At 42.7% G+C, this 24,146-nt stretch overlaps 1 protein-coding gene across 4 annotated transcripts in view; it reads left to right on the top strand.

Annotated features, from left to right (window-relative positions):
• RREB1 (ras responsive element binding protein 1) overlaps positions 1 to 24,146 on the top strand; it is a 122,188-nt gene that overhangs the window by 42,499 nt on the left and 55,543 nt on the right. For 3 of the 4 annotated variants that reach the window (XM_082294421.1, XM_082294423.1, XM_082294428.1), the window contains exons 2-5: positions 14,371 to 14,490; positions 15,841 to 16,043; positions 20,433 to 20,522; positions 21,886 to 22,049. In XM_082294421.1, coding sequence (XP_082150547.1) covers positions 14,371 to 14,490; positions 15,841 to 16,043; positions 20,433 to 20,522; positions 21,886 to 22,049 — 577 coding nt within the window. Of the gene's footprint in view, positions 1 to 2,602; positions 2,973 to 14,370; positions 14,491 to 15,840; positions 16,044 to 20,432; positions 20,523 to 21,885; positions 22,050 to 24,146 lie in introns of all 4 variants that reach the window. The other variant, XM_082294422.1, reaches the window with a different exon arrangement.

Here is a 24,146-nt window from a genome sequence, read left to right as displayed (position 1 = left end):
CTGAGCTTTGTGTTGTTGCATGGTCAGCAGAAGATAAAAGCTCAGGCTATGCAGCTGGGGTTCCCTCCTATCACTGGATGGCAAACTGTTAAGAAAAGATAAAAGGACAGAAAAGGACAGGGGGTCGTCTTATTGAAAAGCATTCCTTCATATTTTAAGCCATCGAAGTACTTTGAAATACATTGAGCCTGATGTAAGGCAGGAACAGCGCCATCGGCAGCTGTTGGGGTGTTTTGGAGCTTTTACATCAGTTGGCAGACAGAAGATGAATTCGTCCCTCTGCTTCAACAGAGATAAGGATTTAACATGGGTAGGACTGCGATAGGCATAGATGCCTCACCACGAGCCCCACAGCAGCAGGCAGGAGCTTCCCAAACATTTTTTTTTTAGGAGCAAGGCGTGTAATGGTGGGTGTGCTGCTGACTGGGGGTCTCATTCTGAAAGGTAACCAGCATTCAGCCATATAGGGTCTTTCCAGGTCTCACTTTCTGCGGCTCATCCTTGGTTAGGAACTATTTTAACAATGAGGAAGAGAATTTAAATGAATGAGATTGCTAGTTCGAGTCTTCTAATCAGTATTTACTGTATTCCTCCCCTCTGTCCCTCCTCCTTTTTTCCTGCATCACAGTACTAGTGTCTTGGGAAAGAAAATGCTTCAGAGCATTTGTTACCAATTTAGCAGCAAGTACGTGCTCAAATTTGGGATTTCTGAGATCTGTGTGTGCCATATGTAGGCAAAATGTAGTACTTGCAAGTTCCAGTAGAAGGGAATAAACACAAATTTGCTGTTCTGCAGATAGTGTTTCTTTAATCTAATGAGACTTACATTTGTGCAGCCTTTTTGTTTTGGTAAGACGGTTAACCGTCCTCCCTAGGGTGCCTAATTGCTTATCATGAACTAATCAGTCCCCTGGGTATATGAAGGGATGAAACACTGCCAAGATAGAGCCTGTGACTTCCCCCAGAGGTGTGATAACCCTCCCAATTACCCCGCCCTTCAGGGAGCTTGCTTACTGCTATTTTAAAGGCCTCGTTACTTCAGAATTATCCATGTTTGGAGATTTTAGGAAGCTTAAAGGGGTGTAGCTACTGAGAATCTTTTGAACCTTTAAGCTCTCATATTTTTTACGTCAAATTTGTATTGAATATTGTTTCAAGTTTGATGTTGAAATGCTGAACATGTTTCTGTGTATGAAAGTGCCTACCTTCATAGCCCTTATGGCATGTCAGACCCTACCAGATAAGGAAAGGGCCAGTTTCTGTCTTCAGCTATTAGTAGATAGGGATGACAAAATCTTCTAGCTCCAGAAACCCCATTTGAAGTTCACATGAAGAAATGAGTGAAACAAATCTGGTGGTGACTCTCTTCTAATTTTTGGTAGAATGATAGTTGCACATTACCGTGTGTGAAATGAGTGGGTAGATTAAGAAAAGTTTTTCACCTTACACTAAAAAATAATTCATTTAACTAGTGGTTTTGCTTGCATTCACCTTTCAGTTCCTTGTTTCAACTCATTCATAAGACATACTTGTCTGCTCTACAGGTTGAGATGGCTACTGATTCCCTGAATTCTTCTCTTGTTATCTTTTTATATTGAATGGTTGAGTGCAATGAGGCATATAAAACTTACTACAAAACAATAATGTTTGAACTGGAAGTGGAAAACAGCTCCTGCTATTTAGCATCTGAGTGAAAATATGAGTTCTTGTGTTGAGGTTGCTTTGTCCTTTACTTTTGTTCTGAATGAACATAATTTTTGTGTGAAATTTGGAGGATTTAATCTGTCAGTTGGGTAGAAATAACTGTTAGTTCCTTGAAAGAGTTGTAACCTAATCGATGAATAATACCAAATTTCTTTTTTCTTTTGTGATTCTTTGAAAATACATAAGGTTTCCTTCACTTCTGGTTGTAGAGTATATTCTGAGTGACCTTAGCAAGATCAATGTAAATATAAATATTGTTGTAGTGTGTACTGGTTTAAAACTTTAAAGCAAGGTGATTTCATGCTTAGAATTAAAAGAAGGTGGCTGTGTGGGCGTGTATGTTTATATGCCTGAGAAAATGTAAATGTGGAAGCATCACTCCTCAAAAGAAGTGTGGCTTTCAGTATCATAGGTCTGATTATGATATTTCAATGTTGCTTTGCTATGTGTGCATATATGAAAGTGATTAGTCGTGTTTCCACTGGCAAACCCTTGCTGTCCTGCAGAAATTGGGGTGAGTGCACAGGCCAAGTGATCACTTGCTGTTGTTGTTGTTGATTTTTCTCTATTTGCCACTACTGCTTTACCCATAATTGGGTTGAACTGATACACAGTTCATAATAATTTGTTTCAGGCTAATGTTTTTGTTAAGTACATATCAATGGAGTCAGCAGAAGGAAATGAATTTCCCTTTTCATATGTGAATTGTTTCAAGAATTGTCTGTGTCATCTGTTTGATGGAAATGTGTGAAGCACTAGCAGTAGAATTGGTTTTTTGGAAGGAGAGGGTGGTTTTGGACTAGCAGCAGACGTTTTTGGCTGGAGGAATAGCAACTTGAAACTTCACTTACTGAAGAAACCTGTTCACAATTTTGTCTGTTTTTTTTTTTTTCCCCAGCGTTCCTGAAATAAACTTCCTGCAATTCTTTGCAGTGTGCAGGTGTCCAGACTCCCCTTTACTCATGGTCGCCTGTGAAACCCGCCAGGCAACTGAAGGCTGTACCTAAAATTCTGCTGGCAGTGCAGCACACTGCAGTGGCATTGGTATAGTTATGGTGGACACCTTGTACAGCCACAGCTGTAGCATCCCCTCGTAGTCCGAACAACTGAGTATTGCGGTCCAGGAGCCTACACGTGTGGAGGACTGCCTGGAATAGAAAAAGGAAAGCTGCAGAGATTGTAAGCTGCTGCTTGATCCGTGTGGCTGTTGTGCCGAGGAGCATCAAAACTTTGCTGGATGGATCCGACAGCTCGTTGCAAAGTAGAGGGTCAGTCTCGCTGGTTATTTGCAGTTCTTAACCTTAGTGGATTTTAATTTTTTTTTGTTTCCTTTGTTTTTATATTTTTCTCTGTATGCCTAAGAGGATTGTGGCCTTGCAACCAGAATGCTCATGTTCAGGAAACTTAAGGCTGTTCCTACTGAAGGGCTTTGAAGATCAGCAGGCATTTCCTCCAGGGTTTACAGCGTTGTTGGAGGAAACAGTCCCTGCAGAAGTCTTCAGGCCTATCCGCCCGACTTCGGTCATTTCTTACCTCACCAGCACGTGGATTATGCTGTTTGCAGACTGTCTAAGCTGCACGATGACCTCCGTGGATTCTTCATGAGCTTTTACAAGGCCAGGCCAGTGTACTTTGTAAAATCCTTTAGAAATGCCTGCTAGGCTTTTAAAGTCCTAGAGCATAGACTATACTACAAGGAACTTGGAAGGTCGGCAGCTGGATATGGTTGTGGATTAAGGGGGATTTTTTTTTGTGTGTGTGTGTGTGTGTGTATGCAGTTCTTGTTTTAAAAATACATACTTTTTCAGGTCAGATAGAGATATATTGTTCCTGAGAAGGCTTCTTGTACTCTCTGATAAAGCTGAGGGACTTCTGATTTCCCTAAGAAATTGATGAACAAGATCCCTGTGCCTTTTCTTTGCATGCCTGTTGCAATCTATGAAAATGAACAGATGCTGTTTCATTTTGTCAGTGTGCTGGAAGCACCTCCCACAGGTTACTTGCACTGCGTGTACTTCAAAAAAGAAAGAAAACTCATACTGAAGAGTACCACTGGCAAGTAACTCTGCTGTTTAAAATTTTCCAAGCGGCTTTCCTGTGCAGATCTCAACTTGGAGAAGCTTGCCAGCACTATCTATTGCTATAGTTAATTTACTGAACTAAACCAAGAAAGAAACTTTGTATTTCAGAATTTAGAGCTCTTCAAACAAGCCCAAAGGCCAGCTGGTACAAGCCAGTGGATGTGCTCACAAAAGTGTGGCACCTTGTTCATCAGTGGTGAGAGAGAGCTATTTTTCTGAAGGCTGGGTTTCTCCTTCACCTGGAGGAAGCAATAAACCTCAGTTGGAGTGATCTTTGGTACTCTAGCATCTGTGGTAAATATATATCTAGAATAACCTCTGGTGAAATGAAAACAGCTAGTTTGTATCTTTTAACTCTGGCTCACAATACCAGGAGAATGTCAGTGATGGTTGTCTGTGCTTAATATCACATGGAGATTATGTAGGTGGTTTGTATCTGTTCCTGGTCCTTAGCAGACTGTAGGAGTTGCTTGACTTGAGATCTGCTTGTGCCTCTTACGGTACAGAGCAGATGTTGGCTTTGGCTTGTGGGTCTGCAGAGTCTCCCTGGCGTGGAGATACAAGCTAGGAAGGAGCGCTTCCAGTTATCTTGCTCATGAAAAAGCTGTGTAGGCCCTTGGGATATTGCAGTTGGAGGCTGATACTACAAGTGCCCCCTAGGGTGGATGGGAGAGTGAGGGCTGTACAGCATGCTTGTGAGTCCCTTTGCTCCAGCATATATCTTTCGTGGCATGTGGTTTCCCCTCTGAAAATGTCAAGCTTAAACTCCCTGATTTAAAAATCTATTTCGGGGTAAGGGGGTAAGGATATGATTTGTGTTTCTGAACTTTTTAAAATTATCTTGGTTATAGATTTTTGTTGTTGTTTGGAGGATGTGATAGGGGGAATAGTTCCTATGCTGACCAGAAACAGAAGACAGGAAGATAATGATGTTAACAAGGTGGGGGAGAAAAGGAGGTGTTTGTTTAGAAAAAGCCTAGTCACTAAAGCCTGTGGGGCAGAGGAACCCTGCTGATAACACAGATGAAACAGTCTGCCTCTTTCCTAACTTTAGAGAAGTGGAGCTTTGTAATAAATGGCTGCCATGTGGCAGCTGTCTCCCAGCTTCGTGAGCCTGGCAGTAGTTAATCCTGTCAGCAAGTCATGCTCCCTGGAAAAGAGCAGTGAGAAGAGCTTCAAACTCTTGAATCATTCTATCTGAAAAATATTTGCATGTTGAATCTCTTTCTGCTTAAAACAAGTTTGGTAATTTGATGGAGGCTTCCATCTTTAAATAACATTAAAGTGCAGCTGTGTTGGCTTTTAAATAAAATGTTAGAAATGTGCTGAAATACTGCAATTCTTTTCTCTCTTTAAAAAAGCCATTTTAGTTTTGGAAGGTATATGTTCCAGAGTACAAAATGTACTGTGTAGAGAAGGGACAGTCTGTGTTGCTATCCCTGTGTGTTAAGAAATTACAGGTTGAGCATTTGAGATCATGGTTATCCTTAAAAGCTTGAGGCTTTAAAATTAATCTTTTAACCTCACGTTGCTTTTTGTAATTTGCCGAGCATATACTGTCTCTGTCCCTTTTTTTAAAGCCAAAAAACTAGAATTTTGACTTAAAAAATTTGAGATTTTGTGCAGTAACGTAGCACCATCAGACTTTAAATGCTTGTGATAAAAATCTTGGTGGTTGACACTACTACCAGGAAATGGGTTTAAATCCCTGTCATTTCTACTTTTTCTTTTCTCATTTTGCTGTGTTATCTTGTGAAGCATAAAATGTTTTGGCATGCTACCTGGTACAGTGCTCCAAGCAGAGAGTGCGCTGGCATCTCCTGCAAAGACAGTGTGGTTGGGCTGCAAAGGATGGGTTGGGAGCTCTGCAATAAGCAAAATGATGCTCTCCCCCTTGGGCTTGCCTGTGTTTGCTAGCATATGGATGCAGTTAGAGTGCTGAAACACCATGTGGGACATAGCTACTCCAAAAGGAAAGAGTTTTTCCTGGTCTAGCTTATCCTATTTTCAGAATGATTTTTGTAAAATTGCCTGTGCATTCAGTTCCTCTTTGAAACTCTCTTCAAATCCTCATCATGGAGGAAGAGAATTGCAGCCAGAACACTGCACAAGAGGCAGGGCACTAGCACGGGAGATTTTCTGTATCTTCCTCAGTGTGATTCGTCCTGCCTCTCTAATTCCTGCCAAACCCATCCTGCACACACACGCGCAGCTCTGGCTACCATGTGAAGAGCAAGTGAGAAGGGGGTGAAATGTTTGCTTGTTTCTCCCTCCAGAGATTTGCTTTAAACCTTCACCTCGAGTACTGGCTCCAAAGCTGCCCTTGGCTGAGCTGCTGGCCATCAGGGTGAGGGACAGAGATGGGGTTGGGGACAGGCCCTCCTTCCCTCCCTCCCTCCCTCCCTCCCTCCCTCCCTCCTGCCTCCCTCCCCAACAGCTGCAGGCACCAATTGCCAGGGAGCAGCCTGGCCGCATGGTTTCGTGGCTTTCTTCCTCTTGTTACTAATGTGCCTCCTTGTTTCCGTGATGCTCTGCAGAGGAACAACCAGATGGATTGTCTCCTCTCGGGGTGGGTGCCCAGGCATCTGCACAGCCAGTTGGTATGGCACAGGAGCCCCTGTTTTTTCAGTGACACCAGGGTCTATTGATGGCAGGCTGGGGCTGTGCTGTTGCTGCTGCACAGATGCTTGCTCTTGGCCCACCTTAAAAGGACAAGATATCCCGTGGTTTAGACTGGCCATATATTGTCGAGGATGTCAGCATCTCCGTCACAGCTACCCAGCTGAGCCCGGCGTCCCACTTCGCCTGCCCTTCGTGCCTGCAGACTCTCCTCAGTCAGAGCTGAGGGGTGCTGTAACTCGGAGTATTTGAAGGGGAGGTCTCTTTTCTTCTCTGTTACTCAGAAATGTTTTCCATCTGGCTCTCCCTAGTGCAATGCATCTAGCTCACCCCTTGGGCTCTAGGACAAGTATCTTGTTCCCTCAGCACAGTACTTGCTTAGGCACACAGATGATGGGACATTAACCTATAGTTTACCCCATGTCCCCTCTAGGGTTTTAAGTCAGGTGGGTTTGTCAGGGCAAAGTGAAAATGAAAAAAAAAAAACCTGAGCAACAAATGCACAAAGCTACATTTTGGCTGTTTCCTCATTTTGCAATCCTTCATCCCCTCTTGCTAGTCTGAGATGGCAGCAGCAGCAGGAGATGAGGTTTTGTCTCCCAGGGCTGTGCTTCCCCAGGATTGCTGGGGGGATCAGACTCAGACAGGTGCATCTCCCCTTCCTCAGCCTGTTGGGCATGGAGACACACACAGTGCGGTGGTCCTTGCTTCAGCTTCCCCCTGCTCCTCTGCTCTCCTGCCTTGTCCTGGGCTCTTTCAGGGCTTGTGGGCAGTAGTTCTGGCAGACAGTGTGATACCACTTGCCTGACCTGTCCTGCCTTTGCAAGATACTTCCATCCCACCCTCAGGGCCCACTCCCTTCAGTCTCTGGCTCTGCTCTGGACTCCCACCCTCTCCCACACCATGTTCCAAGGCTGTCCCCTTGCCCAGTGGGATGTGAGCCAGCCCTGGCCCAAGGGAGAGATGCAGCAACTGGACTAGGGAAGACTGATTAGCATGGGGAGAGACCACAAGCCGTGTCCCAAGGAGTTTTGCCCTGCTGCAGCCAGTGCCAGCCCAGGGGAGACATGAAGGGACTTTCTCGGGTTGCCACTTCATCTAAGGCAAATAAACTGGAGTTAAAGCCAAGAAACACATCGACTTCCTGGAACTCTGCGAGCCGTCCGCACAGCTGTCCCCACTCCCCGAACACATGCAAAGCAGAGCTTATAAGGACAGACAGTATTGCTTTTGTGTCCCTCCTCAGCCAGTGGGGAGGGCACAGGGGAGGGGATGTGCTGGGTAAAGCCCAAGGCCTGTCTTTTTCCGTGTTCCCCATGAGTTGCTGTGATTCCCAGTGACCGGGGGAAGCCAGGCTCCCTTCCCACTGGCCTCCTAACAGCTGTGCAGCCAGGCAAGGATGAGGATGGAGGGTGTTCGCAGTTGTCAACATGGGAAGGAAGGGAGGGATGTCTGCTTAGAACCACTTGTTTTACTCTCCTGTTGCCCTGACTTTATTTTGTTGCCTAAATGTAGTGTTCATGGTCCCAGATTTGTTAAGCTGCCTTCAAATCTCTGTGTCCTTTTTCCTTGAGCAAGCTCTTGAAGCTGACTGCAGTTTGGTGACATTTGGCTTGTGGGTCTGCAGAGTCTCCCTGGCATGGAGATACAAGCTAGGAAGGAGCGCTTCCAGTTATCTTGCTCATGAAAAAGCTGTGTAGGCCCTTGGGATATTGCAGTTGGAGGCTGATATTACAAGAGGGCCAGGTACTCACCAACAAGCTGATAAGAACAACAGAGATGAGGAGCAGCTCATAGATATGTCTTTGGTCAGGGGGAAGGAGTGCGAAGGTATTAGAAAAGTCTCAAAATTCATCAGCAGCTGCTGATCCTAAATGCAACCATAGGTTATTGCAGTTCTTGCAATGCTGTGTGTTCTGTGTGGCACTGCCATCCTTGAACGAGGCAGTGCTGGTCAGGAACTCAGTGCAGGCTCAGCTCAAACTCTATGAGGTGATTACAAAGTGGGCTGGGCTTTCCTGTTGGGAGCCAGGGGGCCATCAGGTTTCGCTTTCACTCTTGATGCCGGAGCAGCTTTTGCCTGAGTTCTCTTTTCTAGCCTAGCAAGACCTCAGGTTCGTGCATGAGGGCTGTTCTCACAGCACACAGTGCTTGCGAAAGGTGCAAACATGGCTTCCCTCTTCAAGTTAGCAAATGGAACTCAGGGCCAAGAAGATGGGCATGAATTTGTTTTGTATTAAGGCTGCCTGGTAGCCGTGTGTATTGCTGTAAACCAGTTGGACCATAAAGGTGGATTTCATCCAGGAAACCCCTGCTTTGCCCCTATGGTGTCTCTTTGTTATACTAGTACAACTTCCTTGTTTTCGGTTTCTTGCACCTATGTAATGCCAGAGTATTGCGGTGATTCAGAGTTGTCGTTCACTAAAGGCATTAGCTAAGTTCAAATTCTGGTATGGTTTATGGAGAGAAGCTTCTGGTCACCTGACGCAAAGTCCTGAAGAGCATTACTGGTCAATAAGTCAACAAAAAGGGGTTTTCAAAAGCTACATAAAAACTAAATGCACACATGTATCCCATCATGCTTTCAAGGAAATAAAACAGGAGGAGTAAATATGTTTGAATATTAAAAATTTAGCCTAACTGTTAGATGTTAGAGCAACAGCATGCAAAATAGTCTGGAAATACAGGGATCATCTTGTTCCTGTTTAGAGCTTCTTCCCCTGTCCCACTCCCACCAGAAGATCATCCTTAGCTCAGTTTTAAGGCATGGCCATAAGCTTGTGTTCACATGTTTATTCCATCACTGGGTATATCTGTCAGTGTACAAGTTAGACATATGGATGTTGTAGACTCACAGGATTATTTCAAGAGGCAAAGTATTAGACCTGCACTAACACAGGTAAAATGATCGTATCACTAATAGCTCAGAGATTTTCTAGAAAAAGAAGAATCTGTCATCTTTGGTGCTCAGAGAGTACCCTTCAAGAGATGTTACTCCTTTTGGTTGTTGTTTTTGTGTTTGGTTTTGGTTTTTTTGTAGAAGAAAATGTTGCTTTACAGGTGCAAGTTCAGAAGCTTTGGGGTAGCATTCTTAGTTTTTACTGTTAAGTGAAAGAGCGGCCCCCAGATACTCCCATGCCACTGTCTTTCTTTCTATGCTTGTCTTCCTTTCCCCATGGGCTGCTCTGTACTGGTGCTCCAGCAGTGGGGATGGTGAGGTGACGCTCCCAGTGTAATTTTCTGCCGCTGGGGTGCGGAGTCAGCACCAACAGTTCAGTAGCAAGGGCAGGGTTGGTATTAAAAAAGGTCGGTTGGGAAAACATTGTTCGTTTGGTTTTCCTTTGCCTTGAGGCAGTGCTTTGAATAGTGTTAACCCTTTTTTCTTCCCACATGATGCCTTTTCACCCTCTTTCCTTCCTGCCAGCTTTGATGGAAAATTATGTTCAAAAGGTAGTGCGGGTGATAGCGCGCATCTCTTTTGGGGTGGGAGTGACCATTTGCGCTTGGGAGCTTTGCCTTGTGCTCTGGGAGTAAGATCACTCCTCTGTGTAGAAGCTTAGTAAGAGACCAACCAGTGCATAGAAGCAGTTCAGAGTGCAGTGTAGCGATTCTTAGGTATTATAATCTTAAGGGTAAACAGTAAACTTTGTTTATTCAAATGCAATATCTCTCTTTGAAGTTCTGTTCTTGTCTAAATTTGTATACTAGCAGGTCTGGCCTTCATTTAAATGATCTTGGGGTTTTTTCGTGCCACTTAGGAAAAAAACAGTGGGAAAGCCTTGACTAAGTTAATAGTGTTGCTAAGATGGAAATGATGAAGAACGCTCAGGATTCCTGTTTGGACCTCATGGGAAAAAGTGGTTTGAAATGGGGGGAAATCGCAGTGGTACACATTCCTAAACCTGTCATTTTTTTCCCCTATTTCTTCTCCCCCACTGTGTTCTGTACTAAATACTACAGTATGTTTAATGAAACCAATAAAAGTATTTGGCCAAGAGTGTTAATCTTTCCCTAGGCCAATTAGTGCATGGCTTCTACTTTTAACATTAATGTGGATTTTTTTTGGAAGGCAGAACAATGAGCAGCTTTGTGCTGTGTACCAGGTTTTCCCCCTTCTTGCCTGTATTGTGCGTTTCTTCCTATCTATTCCAAAGGGAGAGCTCATGTGCAAAGACAGTGGAGCAGTCTGGAACAGAAACTTGTACCAGCTCCCAGGGGCCGGGACGTGCTGCTCTGTGCTTGTGTAGCTGCCTCTCAGTCGCAAGTCAAGTGACTGTGACTCTGAAGACTCATCATTTTTTCTCCTTTCTTCTTCCTTCTCCTGTGGTCTGTGTTCTCCTTTTTGCTTCATCCATGATGCTCGTCACAGAAGGAGAAACAGCTGTAGCTGTTTTAGAGTGGTCTTCAAAAAAACAAACAAACAAACAAAACCCAAATAAATACACATAAGCAAAGCGGGGGGAGTAACTGTTGATGGGCTCAGCTTTAACATACACAGGAGTCACACTTTATCCCAAAGGAGGAAATAGGTCTAGCAAGTGTCTTCCTGTACAGACTGAATGGGAAGCAACAAGGTTTTTTTTCCTTTTTTTTTTTTTTTTTTTTTTGGTAAGCTCTGCTTTTGCAGTGACCCTCCCATTAGCTGGTTATGTGGGGCATCAGGGGTGGACCTCTGTCAGAAGCAGGAGCTAAAGGCCCCTCAGGGCGCTCTGTGGGATGGAAGTTGCCCCAGTTTTGTGGTTTCAGCAATCTCATCAAGTGGAAGGAACATGTTCCTGCAGAAGAGACAGGTCTCTTGGTGTGGCCGTGCAGAGAGGGCTGCATTTGTCTGGTTTGGTCCTGTCTCCCCTACCATTTGTCAGCACTCTTGCTTAGTCGCTTGCTCTCTGCTTTTCCTCCTTTTCACACAGGATGAATGTGACACTGGGGGGTTTCTTCAAAGTAGAAGATGAGTTGAATGCTTGTGACCACTTCCCTGTTTCCTAGAGGCTTTGGTCCGATGCTGAATGCAACCTGAGGCTGCACTGTTTCTCAGTTTATTTCCTGTTTATCCTTTTTCCTGGAGGTCTTTGTTTTCTTTTGGGGAGAGGGAGGAAGGAGGCTCTATCAGCACAACCTCCAAGCAGGGGCATTTCGTGTGAGCTGGGAAGGTTTACAGTCCTGAAGGCGGTATGGCATAGGGCACCTGTGGTGATGGCTGCGTGTCTGATTCCCTGAGTTTCATAGGTGCTGTGGAAAAAAATCCCAACACTTTCCCATCCTCAGTGAGGCAATTTTTAAAGGGAAACAAAACCAAAAAACAAACAACCAACCCAAAGCAAAAAAAAAAAAACCAACCAGCAGCGCAAGGCTGCAAGAGAAATCTCTCAGTATGTTCCTGCCTAAAGGCACTCTGCCACGGGTTTTCCCACAGGAAGGAGTGATTTGGCCCAGCATTCTTATTGTTTCTATATCCTATTGCAAATAGAAAGTTATGCTTCTGAAATTGGTGTGTGCTGCTCATGCAGTTGTCTTTTTTCAGTGGTGCATTTTTGTTCCATGCAAGAAAGTGGAAGATACATAGGTAAATAAAACCATGCAGCAACAGTTCAGTTGCGATCTCTAGACTGCTTTTAAAATTGGAAATTTTTAATGTGCAGAAAATGGTTTTAAGAGCAAGATCCCTGACTGCATATATTCATTTGCCTTTGGAGGAGGATATTTAGATTCAGAAAGGAAAAATAACCTTTGGCTCATAGAAATTATGGAAGGCTGTAATAGTATAATACATTGTTTTCCTCCTGAAAAAAAAAAAGAGAGCTAGTTGGCAGGTTTTTCTGAAACAGTAGGTAGGGTTTTTTAATGTGCATGTATGCCCGCCTGTTCTGCAGGCACTTTCTGAGCATTTCCCGTTTTCAGTAACACTAGGAATTCTGACTGTAGTTCTCTGGGAAGCTACTGTGCTGTCTTAAAGTTACCTTGGCAAACACAGGAGTCTTCACAGTTACACAATAGATTTTTTTCCAGGATGTATCAGTGGTGACATTAATGTTCTAGGTATTGACTGAAAGAGGAATGAATATGTGTATTTTGGAAGGAATTGTGTATTTTGTTTGTTCAGGGTTTTTTTAAGGACTAAAGCACTTATTTTTTTAACAGAAATACCTCCAAATAGTTTAAACTGGTCCTTGTTTTTGGTAGTGCTAAGCAGATAGAGCAAGCGGTTTTAGATTTAGGCCAGTCTTGAAAATAATTCTGTTGTTTATTCTATTCAAAAGTAAGTCAGCTACCACAGAAGTGATTAAAATAAGATGGTGGCAGGGGGGAAAGAAATAATTATGTTGCTCTTGAATAAGATGGACCTTTTTAAAAAACAAACAAAAAATAACAGTAAAATTACAACAGTTAAAAACAAAATAAAGACAAACAAATTAATGGATCCCATAATTAGTGGAGAAAACACTGAAGGATGGGTGCTTGGCCTCACCTTGGAGCAAGAAATCCCTGTGTCACAGGGATCACTAGTATTTTCTTAACAGAAAACTATAAAAGTAATTAGGGAAAAGTTACTTTGAGTTGTTCAGGTTAGTCTGTTTGTCTGGTTTTGAAGGTGCAGAGAGAAAGCAGTGTTTGTTAGGAGGTTGATCTTTTCCTGAGCTTTCCACTCCCTGAGCTTAGTCAGGTCCCAGGTTTTGTGTCTAGACTGCAGTGGCTCACTGTGTCAGATCATCTGTGTGCTGCTCCTTAGAAGGTCGGCAGCTAAATGTAGGAAGGTTGAATCCACTGCTTTGTCTGGCATAGTGTGAAATGAGGAACTGCTTGACATGAGGTGGGCCCTTTCTTTTTGCCTGCCTTTTCTTGGGTGCTCTGAATTGTTGGTAGTTGGGATAAAGTGGATATGTATTGTTTTCAAATGCTGTTCAAACAGCATTTGAAGATGTGTTGCATGACTGATTTGTATGTTGTCCTTGGGAATGTCTTTTTTTTGAAAGGAAGAAACCCTCAACTGTGGTTTGAAGGCAGTTGTCTCTGTTCTCTTGATAAAAGGAAAACCTGTATTGAGCTTACTGGATGTGATTTGTAAATCTGAGATGATGAAATGTCCATAGTGTGTTTGTTTTCATAATGAAATAAACATTTTGCTTTTAAGGTTATAAAGGCATATTTCTCTGTTAAAAACATATCAGTAGTTTTCCATATTACAAATAACCTTTTCCAGAGGCTATAGCCGTGAGTGCTGTGGGCAGAGAACTCTTGTTTTCTCATGTGTTGATCATTCCCCGTCGCTTCTAAAAATGATGTTTAACTGCCCTGTCATTCTCCAGAGAGAACAGGCACCCTTCCTTAAACCCCAATGATAGCATGATAAGTTTGTGGTTTCAGAAAAGGGTGTGGAGGAGTTCTGTTGGTATATACAATGGTTACTTATGTCTTCAACTCATGTGGGAACCTTGGGCAGTGGATGTGAGGAATGTGCCAAATGGTCCCAGAAGCCTCTGTAGTAATTTCAGCACTGCTAGAAGGAAGAAGGTGGCCACCATGAAATCATGTATTGGAGTAAATGTTAATCTTCTAAGAAGAGAAGAGGGGAGCAGTGCATGTATGAAATTGAATCACCTAAATTCTCTAGGTGCAGAATATTCTTCCCACTTCTTAATCAAATATGACTACTATCAGTGATATGCTAGCTTGTGCTCTGTTCCTCCATTTTTTGCTGGCTTAATACTGTGGACTAAGCTGGTAAGGGTTTCTTTGTTTGCCCAGGTTTTGCCACTGGCAGAAGCAGCAGCATCTCCCAGCCCAGTGCCTGGGCACTCATGAGAGTGGATGCTTGGCTGCACTGGCACCGTTTGTGTGCTTCTGTTATCAGACCTATCTGGTAGTAGTCAGGGGAGCCCTCAAAATAAAGGGCTGTAGTCTTACTTTCCTAAAATGGCTTCCAGAAAAGCTTACTCCCTTTTCTGTTTTTTCCTTCTCCCTCACATAGTGCTAGAGGGTGCTGCTGAAGAAGAGGCTGAAGAGCCAGACGCAACTATACATACTACACTAAGTGAGGAGACCAGCAACCAAGAAGAGAGCCACAGTCAATCAGGGGAGAAAGATGAAGGTAACTGGTTCAACTAGTCTGTGACTCTGTAAATTAGGGCATTGATTAGGAATGTAGAAACATTTCTCACCCATCCATACACCTTACTGTGTGAAGAGTATAAAATACATTGAGCAGAAGCACTGGTGTGTACATTTCTTTTCCCATCCCTACCTTCTATCTGTCTGAAAAGTATAAAATAGGCTGAGCAGAAGCATGGGCACATAAATTCTGAACTACCACTGCAGGCTTCCAAACTAAGATTTTCTTGGCTCACAGTAACTTGGCACCACATAACTTAGCCTCAAAAAACCACCTGTTTATAATCCTCAAACTTATGTTCCAAAGACAGTATTATGCAGAGATCAAATGTTCACAGATAAACGTGTTCCTCCTTGTTCACCCTCACATACTCTCTGTTACAATGACTTTCTCACAACACATGTTAAGATTCTGTGCTTTCCACCAGAGGTGACAGAGCAGTAGACTTGCAGGGTGTTCCTGTTTGTTAGGGAGACTTCTTGTGGGGGAAAGGAGTGTTTAGTTTAAAAGCATCTTCCTTTTCAAACTCGTAAAGAGGAAAATGGAAGGAGTTACCTGTATGTTTGACTTGTCTGTATGTTGAGAAACCAGAGATGAGATTTCAGGTGTATTTTCTGTTTGGTATCTGAGATAGGAGCATCCCTGTTACTTACAGCACGTGATGGAGAAGTTTGAATCTCGACAGCTTTAGCTGTGACATTAATCATGTATGTAACACATATGCTTCGTGGACTAGTATGGCTTGGTAGACCAAAATCACATATGTGCCATCTGTGTCAGTGAAGAGGCAATAGGGGTGATACAGGGTTTTGTTTTGGATGGATTTTTGCTACTTTAGCTTATTCCATATACAGAGCTGGCTTAAACCATGCTTAAAACAGAACCCAGTACCTTACACTGTGTTATTAATGCCTTAATTGTGCAGTCCTGTTTAAAACACGTGCCTGCTTGAATGATTGTGCTTGCCAGAGTGTGCCTTCATCAGTACTGCTCTACTAGTTCATGGTGATCACAAGGTACCACAAATAGTACCATTTTAGAGCAAGAGAGTGTAAAGTAAATCACTCTATAAGCTCCAGATTGAATTAAGGTTGAAAATGAAGAAAATGTGAATGTCCTATGAGGAAAAAAGTACACTTTGTCCTATGCATTCCAATATGAGTAGCTTGTCCTAATGTAAGAACTCCAGTTATTATGGCCTGTTGCCTGTGCTCCATGATGATCCACCAGTGTGATGTGAGTTACAGGCAGCTGAAAATACTGTGGGTATTTTGGTTTTTTTTAAGATGGCCTAGGAGCTCCTATGTGTGTTTTTGTTTTTAATTCCAGAGAAGCAGCTGGAAAGCTTAAACAGCTATAAGGTGTCACCAAGTTCACCAAACAGTTTGGACGGAGCAGACTTGTCCTCCATTGACGCCATGATGTCAGCAGTGATGAATGTGGGGAAGATTGCTGAAAATGGCGGGAATTCTCAAAATGTCAAATCCCCCTCAAAGTCTCCTGCACCAAATCGGATTGGCAGGAGGAACCAGGTACATAAACCCAAATGCAGGGAGGGCAAAGGGGGGACAAGGAGCTGCATGGAAAGTGGTAAGATGTAATTTATGTTTCTTTGATTGTTTTGCCTTTTTTCCCCCTCAGTGTTCTTTTCTTGCCTCTGCCATTGTTCCTCTGTGTATGTTTTCTGGTATCCCTCCAGACCATAGCTTAGAAAACTGGGAATCAGAGTTTGCTTGGATTCACACGTAAAATGTTTGAGCATTAGCTCCTCCAGTATTATGCAGTGGTTAACTGGTCTAGCAGATGCCCCTAGCAGCAACAAAGTCACCTAAGAATTGCCATTTTGTCCTGCTGCATCCTTTCTCTAGGCTCTTGCATTCACATAATCTCATGAGGTGTGCAGCTGCCCTGCTGAAGATGCAAGCGATTTATGGTTAAAGGTGGTTCTGGAACAAAACATTCATCAGGATGCTCAGTTAATATATGTAGCATAAGGTGCCCTTAACTTTCTTGTTAATAAAAGCCTGAAGAGCTATTGCAGAATGCCTTGTATGAATTTTGCAGAGTAAATATATGCAGCTTTTATCAGGTTTTTTCCATTTACCAGTTGATGGCACCAGCTGATAGCAATATTGATCTAAACAAGTGAAAGGAGAGAGTTGTATCAGTTAAGCTGTGGTTATTTATATCTGTGTTTTCCTCCTGCTGGGTCAAACTCCACCAAAGAAGGTGCTGCAGAATATCAAGAAAACCCCCAAATCCCTGTGGTCATTTGACTTTGGAACTTGAGGTGAAGCGTGGAGACTTTGTAAACGAATCAAGATGCAACAGGGACCAGAAAGGCTGAGAGGCATGACTCATGTGATGTTCCTATAGTAGTTTATTAATAGCTTGCCGAGTAGCTGCCCAGTTGACAGACTTGTCTTGGATTTTGTAGCATGAAAGGAGTTAAAAGCCATTAGCTGTAAATGAACATCCTTAAATGAGGAATGGGCAGTATACAGAGCTGTGTTTCTGGGATGCTATTGTCTAGCACCTGGCTCTAAGGTTTAGTTACAGTGTTCTCACTTAGGGGCTGCCCTGATTCCTTGATTTCATCATGTGAAGTGAGGCACTGGAGTCCAGACCAGTGTCAGGGCAGTGCTATTACACAGCTGTCCACCGGTACACCATGTGGTCTGGCTTCAGGGAAGTTTATTAGTGTTGGTGACCTTTATTCCACCTGGTATTTCTGTGGGCATCGAATCAAAGGAAGCTTGAGAGTAAATGTGACAGGATTAAGAGGGATTCTTACGGCATAAAAATAAACAAATATATTGAAAACGTAGTAAATAGCCTATTTGTCTTTAGGCTGAAAGATTGTTAAGGCCAGAGGGGCAAATGGCTACATTACTGAGAAAACAGAAGTGAGATATGAACTATTAAGTGGGTATCAATCTTGTTAGCAGGCTCTAATACAGCGAATTTCCACTTTCAGCATAGGAGAATGAAAGCACTGAATTGTTTTAGTGTGTAGCAGTGCAGGGATCTCAGATTCTGGTCAGAATACACCCCTTATTATAATTTCAAGGATAATAACAGCTGATTTTCTGGGTCTGACTGCTGTTTCCCGTGAGTTGGCAGCGAAACATTTTGCCCTGAACCTTTGTCCCAAAGTCTATGGTTCTTTTTATAATGCTGACTTTATCTTGGCTGCCATCTACCCATAGTCTAATAAGCATGTTCTCACATCAACCTGCAATATATTTTAACTTCTCATTTGCTTTGCTCTTGAAGAAAATAAAAAGTGTGACAGAGGTGTTTTTGGGCTGGAGAAAAACATACGTAATGCAACAACTCCAAAAGCATTTGCCATCATTTGAATGCAGAGCAGTTGTGCCAGATTGACTTACTAAAGGGAGAGTAGCTGATAAATGAGCTGCTAATTTTATCTTTCAGGTCAAGAACTGTGTTTTCACCAGCTTGGCTCTGGTGGGGTAGCTGAGTGCTGTGTTTTAAATTGGTGAATGGGGGTACTCTTACAGTAGGGATGCTAATGTTTTTTGCTCTTGATTGGGTCAGTCAACTGATTTGCTTGAGCTGTGTTACGGTATGCAGCATGTAGCCTGTCTAACCACTGGAGAAAGTTTAGGTTTTAGTTAATAATAAACCCCAGATTCAATACTAATCAGCTCTGGCTGAGCTATACTGTGTTTCTGATCTTTGCTTCAAGGTGAACCAGTAATTACTCTATCTTCTGTTAATTTGCTGATGTGAAGAGAAGGCAGTCTGGAAAGCAGGTTTTGAAATAATCAAGTGCATCATGTAGAACTGCAGCACTCATGTAAAGAGGAGGGGGACAAAAAACCAGTAGTGGGTTGATAATTTTGCAGAAATAGCCTGGGGATTAAACATAATCTAAACTGTCAGCACATATGCAGGGATTTTCCTCACGGCACAATGTGTTTGTTCTCTGTCTTGAGCCAACTTTAACAGGGTGCAGTATAATTGGAGCTGAACATTACTCCATGGTCAGCTCGCATACAGTAAAATTAAAGTTATAAGAAGGATGGAATGAATGTTTGTGAATTACACGTTTGTATATAAAAATGGGGGAGGGGCACTGAGATAATGCATTTTAATTTTCTTCAAGTGTTCAGACTTCCTAAGGGGAGCCTTTCTTGCTTTCTTTCTAATGTTTTGCAAGTGCTAGTATACTAGACCTTGGCCTGTATGGGTGGCCTATAGTGATTACCTTTGGGATGTAGAGGCCTGAAATGTTGTTGGAAAAACATGTACAAGCAAAAGAGTGGGAAGAAGTGGGAGAACCTAATACTTTCATTTGAGAAACAAAGTCTCAAGACGTATTTACTTCAGGCAGAATGGGAAAACAGCTCTTCGTCCATGTCCACAGGTCACAGAAGTCAATACAAAATTATTATGGCCCTGGTTTTGAAAACAAAACGTAATATAGGGACTCTCTAGAATGGTTCCCCAAATCATGCAGGAGGGGATATTGCTTTAGTGAGACATAAAAAAGAACTTTCTCTAACACTGTGTCAGCATCTTGCCGTCCTAACTTGCCAGAGAATTTGTCACAGAGACTTGCGTTAGTCATTCTCAATGTTCTTTGTGAATGCTTGTGTCTGACAACCTGGAAATAGTTGCTTTTGAGTTGATGATTTTTGGGATGTCACCGGGGGAGAGAGTTGTGTGGAGACAGGAAATGCATAGATACACCCATCAGCTTATAGCTAAAGAGCTGCTGACAATGGGTTCTGCTTTTTGTTTGTTTTCAAGCTTTTACTGATGATACTTAAGATACCCAGCAAAGAACTTCAATAAAAAAAGTCATTTTGGCATAAATATTATGCTTTCCCATTGATCATGCAGAGATGGTTTTTGTACTGTCTTGTCACTAGAACTGTATATCATTCTCATGGAAAACTGAGGTTTAATTTTCAGTGCCAAATCACCTTCCTTTTAATATACAGGCATTGGTACAGAAGCCATGCCTGGGCTTCCTGATGAGGTTGTGAAAATGCCCTTTGCATCATCCAGTAGCAATCCTTGTGGACAAATTCAGGCAAACAGCTTTGGTTCCTGCAAGAGTGCCATTTCAGCCTGGGCTAGAAGAGAGGTGGCTTTGCTCAGTGTCTCAAGGGCATACTTAAATCAGGTTGAGCTCTCTGGTTGGCTTCATTGTTTGTACTCGGTGGTTTGAGCATGGTTACTCCTGCTTCTCACCTGGGCGGAGGATGACGGGTTCATAATGTGTTCTTTTGGAGTCACGTCCTCCTGCATTGTCACCTCTTTCTTGCTATGATCTCATCAGATCTTTCGAGCTTCAGAAGGGTGGGGCCTGGCTGGTGTGCCTGGATGGGATGCTTCCAGCAGAAACACAGGATGCTAAAGGAAATGGTGCTGATGATTCAGTAAATGCCACTCTTCCGTCTGAGTCAGCCATGGAGCAGAACATACAGCCTCTACAAAAGGGCACCAAGATAGTGCTTTGCCATCAAGATGGGGTGGAAAATCAGGAGTTCCAACAACTTGTGCTATTAAAAATCTTTGGGAAGAATAATGATGTTTTTCCATATATTCTGATGATGTTCCAGGAATTACTTTCTGCTCAGCTGAACTCCTCCTGGCAGTTTGAGCTCCTTGCAATTGCCCTCACTTCCTGCTACTGCTGAGTATCTGTGTGCTGTTAAAACAGCTGCTGTACTCTGGTAGTCAAAATGGCCCCTGTTTATAAATTCAGAAGTTTCTGAAACTTTCTTGAGGGATCTATCAGATGATAAACGTATAAATGAAAGTTATTCTGTTAGCAGTGGCCTTTTGTACTTGGGAGGGATTCTGTTTTTCCACCCTCATCACTAACAGCTTTCTAGTCCTTTTACATTGATACTCCTGATTGTTTTGTTATCTTTTGTCCACAGGAAACAAAAGAAGAGAAGTCTTCCTATACCTGTCCTCTGTGTGAAAAGATTTGCACTACACAGCACCAGCTAACTATGCACATTCGTCAGGTATGCAGAGTACCAGCTCTTGATTTCTTACTTATATTAAGAGTGTCTGCTTTGCCAGGGTGCATTTTGCAGTGGTGAAAAACAATTCCATGTGCAAACCAATGAAATGCTTCCATTACAACTTTATTCAGTTGTTTTGCTTTTATTTTAGCCTTCCCTTGCATTTTCTTGAAAAAGCACACCCCACAAACCTAACCCCAAGGTGGGTAATTTTCCTCCCTTCCTTGCCCAGCATTCCACCCCCCACCCAGTGGCTCAAACAAGGATGTATGTCCTGTTCTGCATAGCTTAAGGTATCCTAAGGATCCGGAAAACCACTTCCATCATGAGGCATAAGTCCTGTTTTATTATCCTGTTTGAGTACAGATCTTTTTACTGGCCATGCAAATTAAGAAGCAGGAAGATACAATTTTTAAATCAACTCGGTGTAGAAGAGCCTCTCAGTCTTTTACAGGATATAGCAGTTTTGGAAGGCAGAATTAATTTTTTTTTTTTTAATGGATAATGCACGTTTTTGTCAGCTACAGGCCTGTTCTTGCTCCTCCTGAAATATATGCATACTTAATAAGGAGGTTTGCCCTTTTCTCTAGCAGAAGGTTCTGCTTTGGATGCTAAGGTGTGGTTGATGACTGGCTTCACTAGATACTTATTACTTCAGCTTTTTTCCTCCTGTACTGTAACTGTTACTTAATTGTTTTTTTCTTACTCTCCTGGGGTTTTTTGGGGTTTTTTTTTGCATGTGAAGAAATCTTCAAGTCTTTGAATGCAAGTAAGAAAGAGTGGTACATATAGCTCAGTAGCTAATGGCCATAATTTGACCTTGTAATGCATTCTTATGCCTATAGAAGTCTGCATGTGCACTCAGGAAGCACTTTAGTTTTGTTTCCTTACTATGCAGTGAGTTTAAAATTAATATCTATCTTTAAAGAGTATTTGTTTTTGAGTGTCTGTCTTCTGCTGTGAAGTTTGTAAGTCCATCCTCTTTCCTTACTGCTCCCACAACCCCAAACCAGTGCACAGCTTAAAGTATCCCAAGGTACCAAATGTCTGATGGGTCGTTGCTGAGTCCCTCTGTATCTTCATTTGCTGCAGACCCAGGAGAAATGCTGCATTGCAGGCTGTATGAAACAGCTACTTGTGCTGGTGCATTAAGGGGTTAAAGATGAGGGGGGGAGGAGGGGGACTGGAGTTGAGGGGGGAAGTCTGGGAGGAGAGGTACATACAGGGCACACCTTCATATAAGGTACTGTGCCAAGTGGCTCTTTAGAGCTGCTTAATTTAAGATGTTTATAGTTCTTGCTGATATTTTACTGGCACTTCAGAAAGGGCATTCAATGAAAAAAAAAATCATTGCTTTCTCCAGCATAACACTGACACTGGAGGGACAGACCATTCCTGCAGCATCTGTGGAAAGTCTCTGAGCTCAGCGAGCTCCCTTGATCGCCACATGCTGGTGCACTCAGGTGAAAGGCCTTATAAATGTTCAGTATGTGGACAGTCCTTCACCACCAATGGAAACATGCACAGGTGAGTGCTGATCATGTCCCAGGAGTTTGGAAAGACTTACAGCATGGGGAGCTGGTTTTTTTCCTTGGAGGGACTAGCAAGCTGACTAAAGACACTTGGGCAGGAAATGTGGAGTATCTGTGACCTACAAATATGGCATAACACCCACACACTACAGCTACTAGAATGCTTAAGTAGTGGGAAGAAATCAGAATTCAGAAAGGTCTAGCTGTTTTTAAGTATTACCAAGAGTTGTCATAGCTTTTTTTTTTTAGTAATAGGAGTAGTATGAAAAATGGATTTTTCTTAGGGGACAAAAATATATAGCCAAGCTATATAGGAGCTTCTAATTTCGCAGTTTCAGAATCATGGATTCAAGTGGTTGTATTAGAACATCTCTGGTTTTGTTGGTGTTAGGTACTTAGGTATCCAAGTGCCATCACAAAGATGCCCTTTGGTATATTTATCTCGTTTTTAAATACATACATCAATATTTGTTTTTACTGTAGACAACTTACTGCACTATAGATCTGGCAAATTCTCTGTAGTCCCAAGTTTCCAAATTGTGTTTCACGTAGTTTCCTTTGTAGGGATGTAGCAATATGTACAGTTGTCAGCTGAGGAAACAAAATGTTAAAGCACATGGATTTTCCTTCCCCTCTCACATCCCTTGATTCAGTATTCATTTATTTGCATGGGTAGAACATCTCAGAGTTGATTAAGACTTTGTGGATTCCCACATAGCCGTAGCCCCCATATCAAACAGTTTACAACCTACGAAGAAACTGCAAGACAAGTGGTGGGAAAGAATACTGCTCACAAGCAGAAAGGCTGGAGTGATGGTTACAGGCTGGTTCTGTGTGGAAGGGAAGAGGTCTTGTTGCCCTGATTACTACCAGTAATTTTCTAAGCAGTGTGCTGTAGGTGGAATGAAAGGGTGATTTTGATGACAGTAGGAGAGATAACATAGTCCTGCACAATGGGAGCAATACCTGCTTGCAGAATTACCTTTTCTTTATAATTTTGTTCATGTTAAACACTTAGGTGAAAAGAGAGGGAATGCAGTTTTGTAATTCCATATTTATTAAACTTAAAATTGATTGGAACTGGGGAGAATTGGCAAGATAGATAAAAAATGAGAAGGGAAAACCACAAAGAGATACTGGCCTTGGGCTCTGAATAAGTCACACATCTGACTCATCTGACCAAAGGTGTTGTGAGCCACGTTGTCCAGGTTGGGTCATTATTCTGTGTGACGTGTGGAAGGCAGGGCCACTGCTGAGTTGCAACTGATGCCACTGTCAGTATCCAAGGGTGACTTCCAGTGGTGGAACTCTAGGATGGTCTGTCACTTGTGTTTGGGCAGCTTGCTGAAGGACTGCTTATGTGGTTTATTTGGGTTTTTGCTCACGGGGCATCTCCTATGCTCTCCTAGAAGCAAGAAAGGGAGGCTTCCCCTGAAACTTGACTCCAGGCCTATGAGAGACTGATGTAGTCACCTTTGCTTATGCAGGTTTCCCCGTATAGCAATTCTTAGCATGCTTTTGTAGCAAATTTATAGCCAGGAATTGCCAGGCTCAGTGACTTGCCCAAAAAAAGTACAGATCAGAACCTTCTGAGGAGAAGGTAGTTTGGTTTTAATTTTTTCTCTTAAAAAGATGATGCCTGAAGTTACCAGGATGGAGTGCTGTATTTACTGACTGCACTAAGAAGGACCTAAGTTCATGCAAGGAAAATCTTGATATAAAAAGTTTTTTCCATCTTATAGGTGCCTGTCTGTTCTGTTAAGCTCCATCTTGTGTAGGGCTGCCCTGCAGCAGCAAAAAGCTGTTCCTGAGCTTGGTATCTGTGCAGCAAGTGACCCCAGACCCATGACAAGCAAAATCCTGAGCACAAAGAAATTTGCTGGTTCTGCTAAAGGAGAGTTGTGGTTGGCAGACTGTGCCTTCTGGTCTTTTTCAGTGAATAAGCTTTTCTTGTTGCTGTAACCGACTGTAATACTGGATCTTGTTGCTGTAGGAAAGCATGAATGTGCAAGTAGGCAAATGAGGATAAATGCAAAGTGAAATCAAATTTTTTATCTGGTGCTGTGGCATACTCACAAGGAAGATTTTTGCC

The sequence above is a fragment of the Coloeus monedula genome (genome assembly GCF_965178545.1).
Source record: "Coloeus monedula genome assembly, chromosome: 1".
Lineage (NCBI taxonomy): Eukaryota > Metazoa > Chordata > Aves > Passeriformes > Corvidae > Coloeus > Coloeus monedula.
This window is presented reverse-complemented; position numbering and strand designations above follow the sequence as displayed.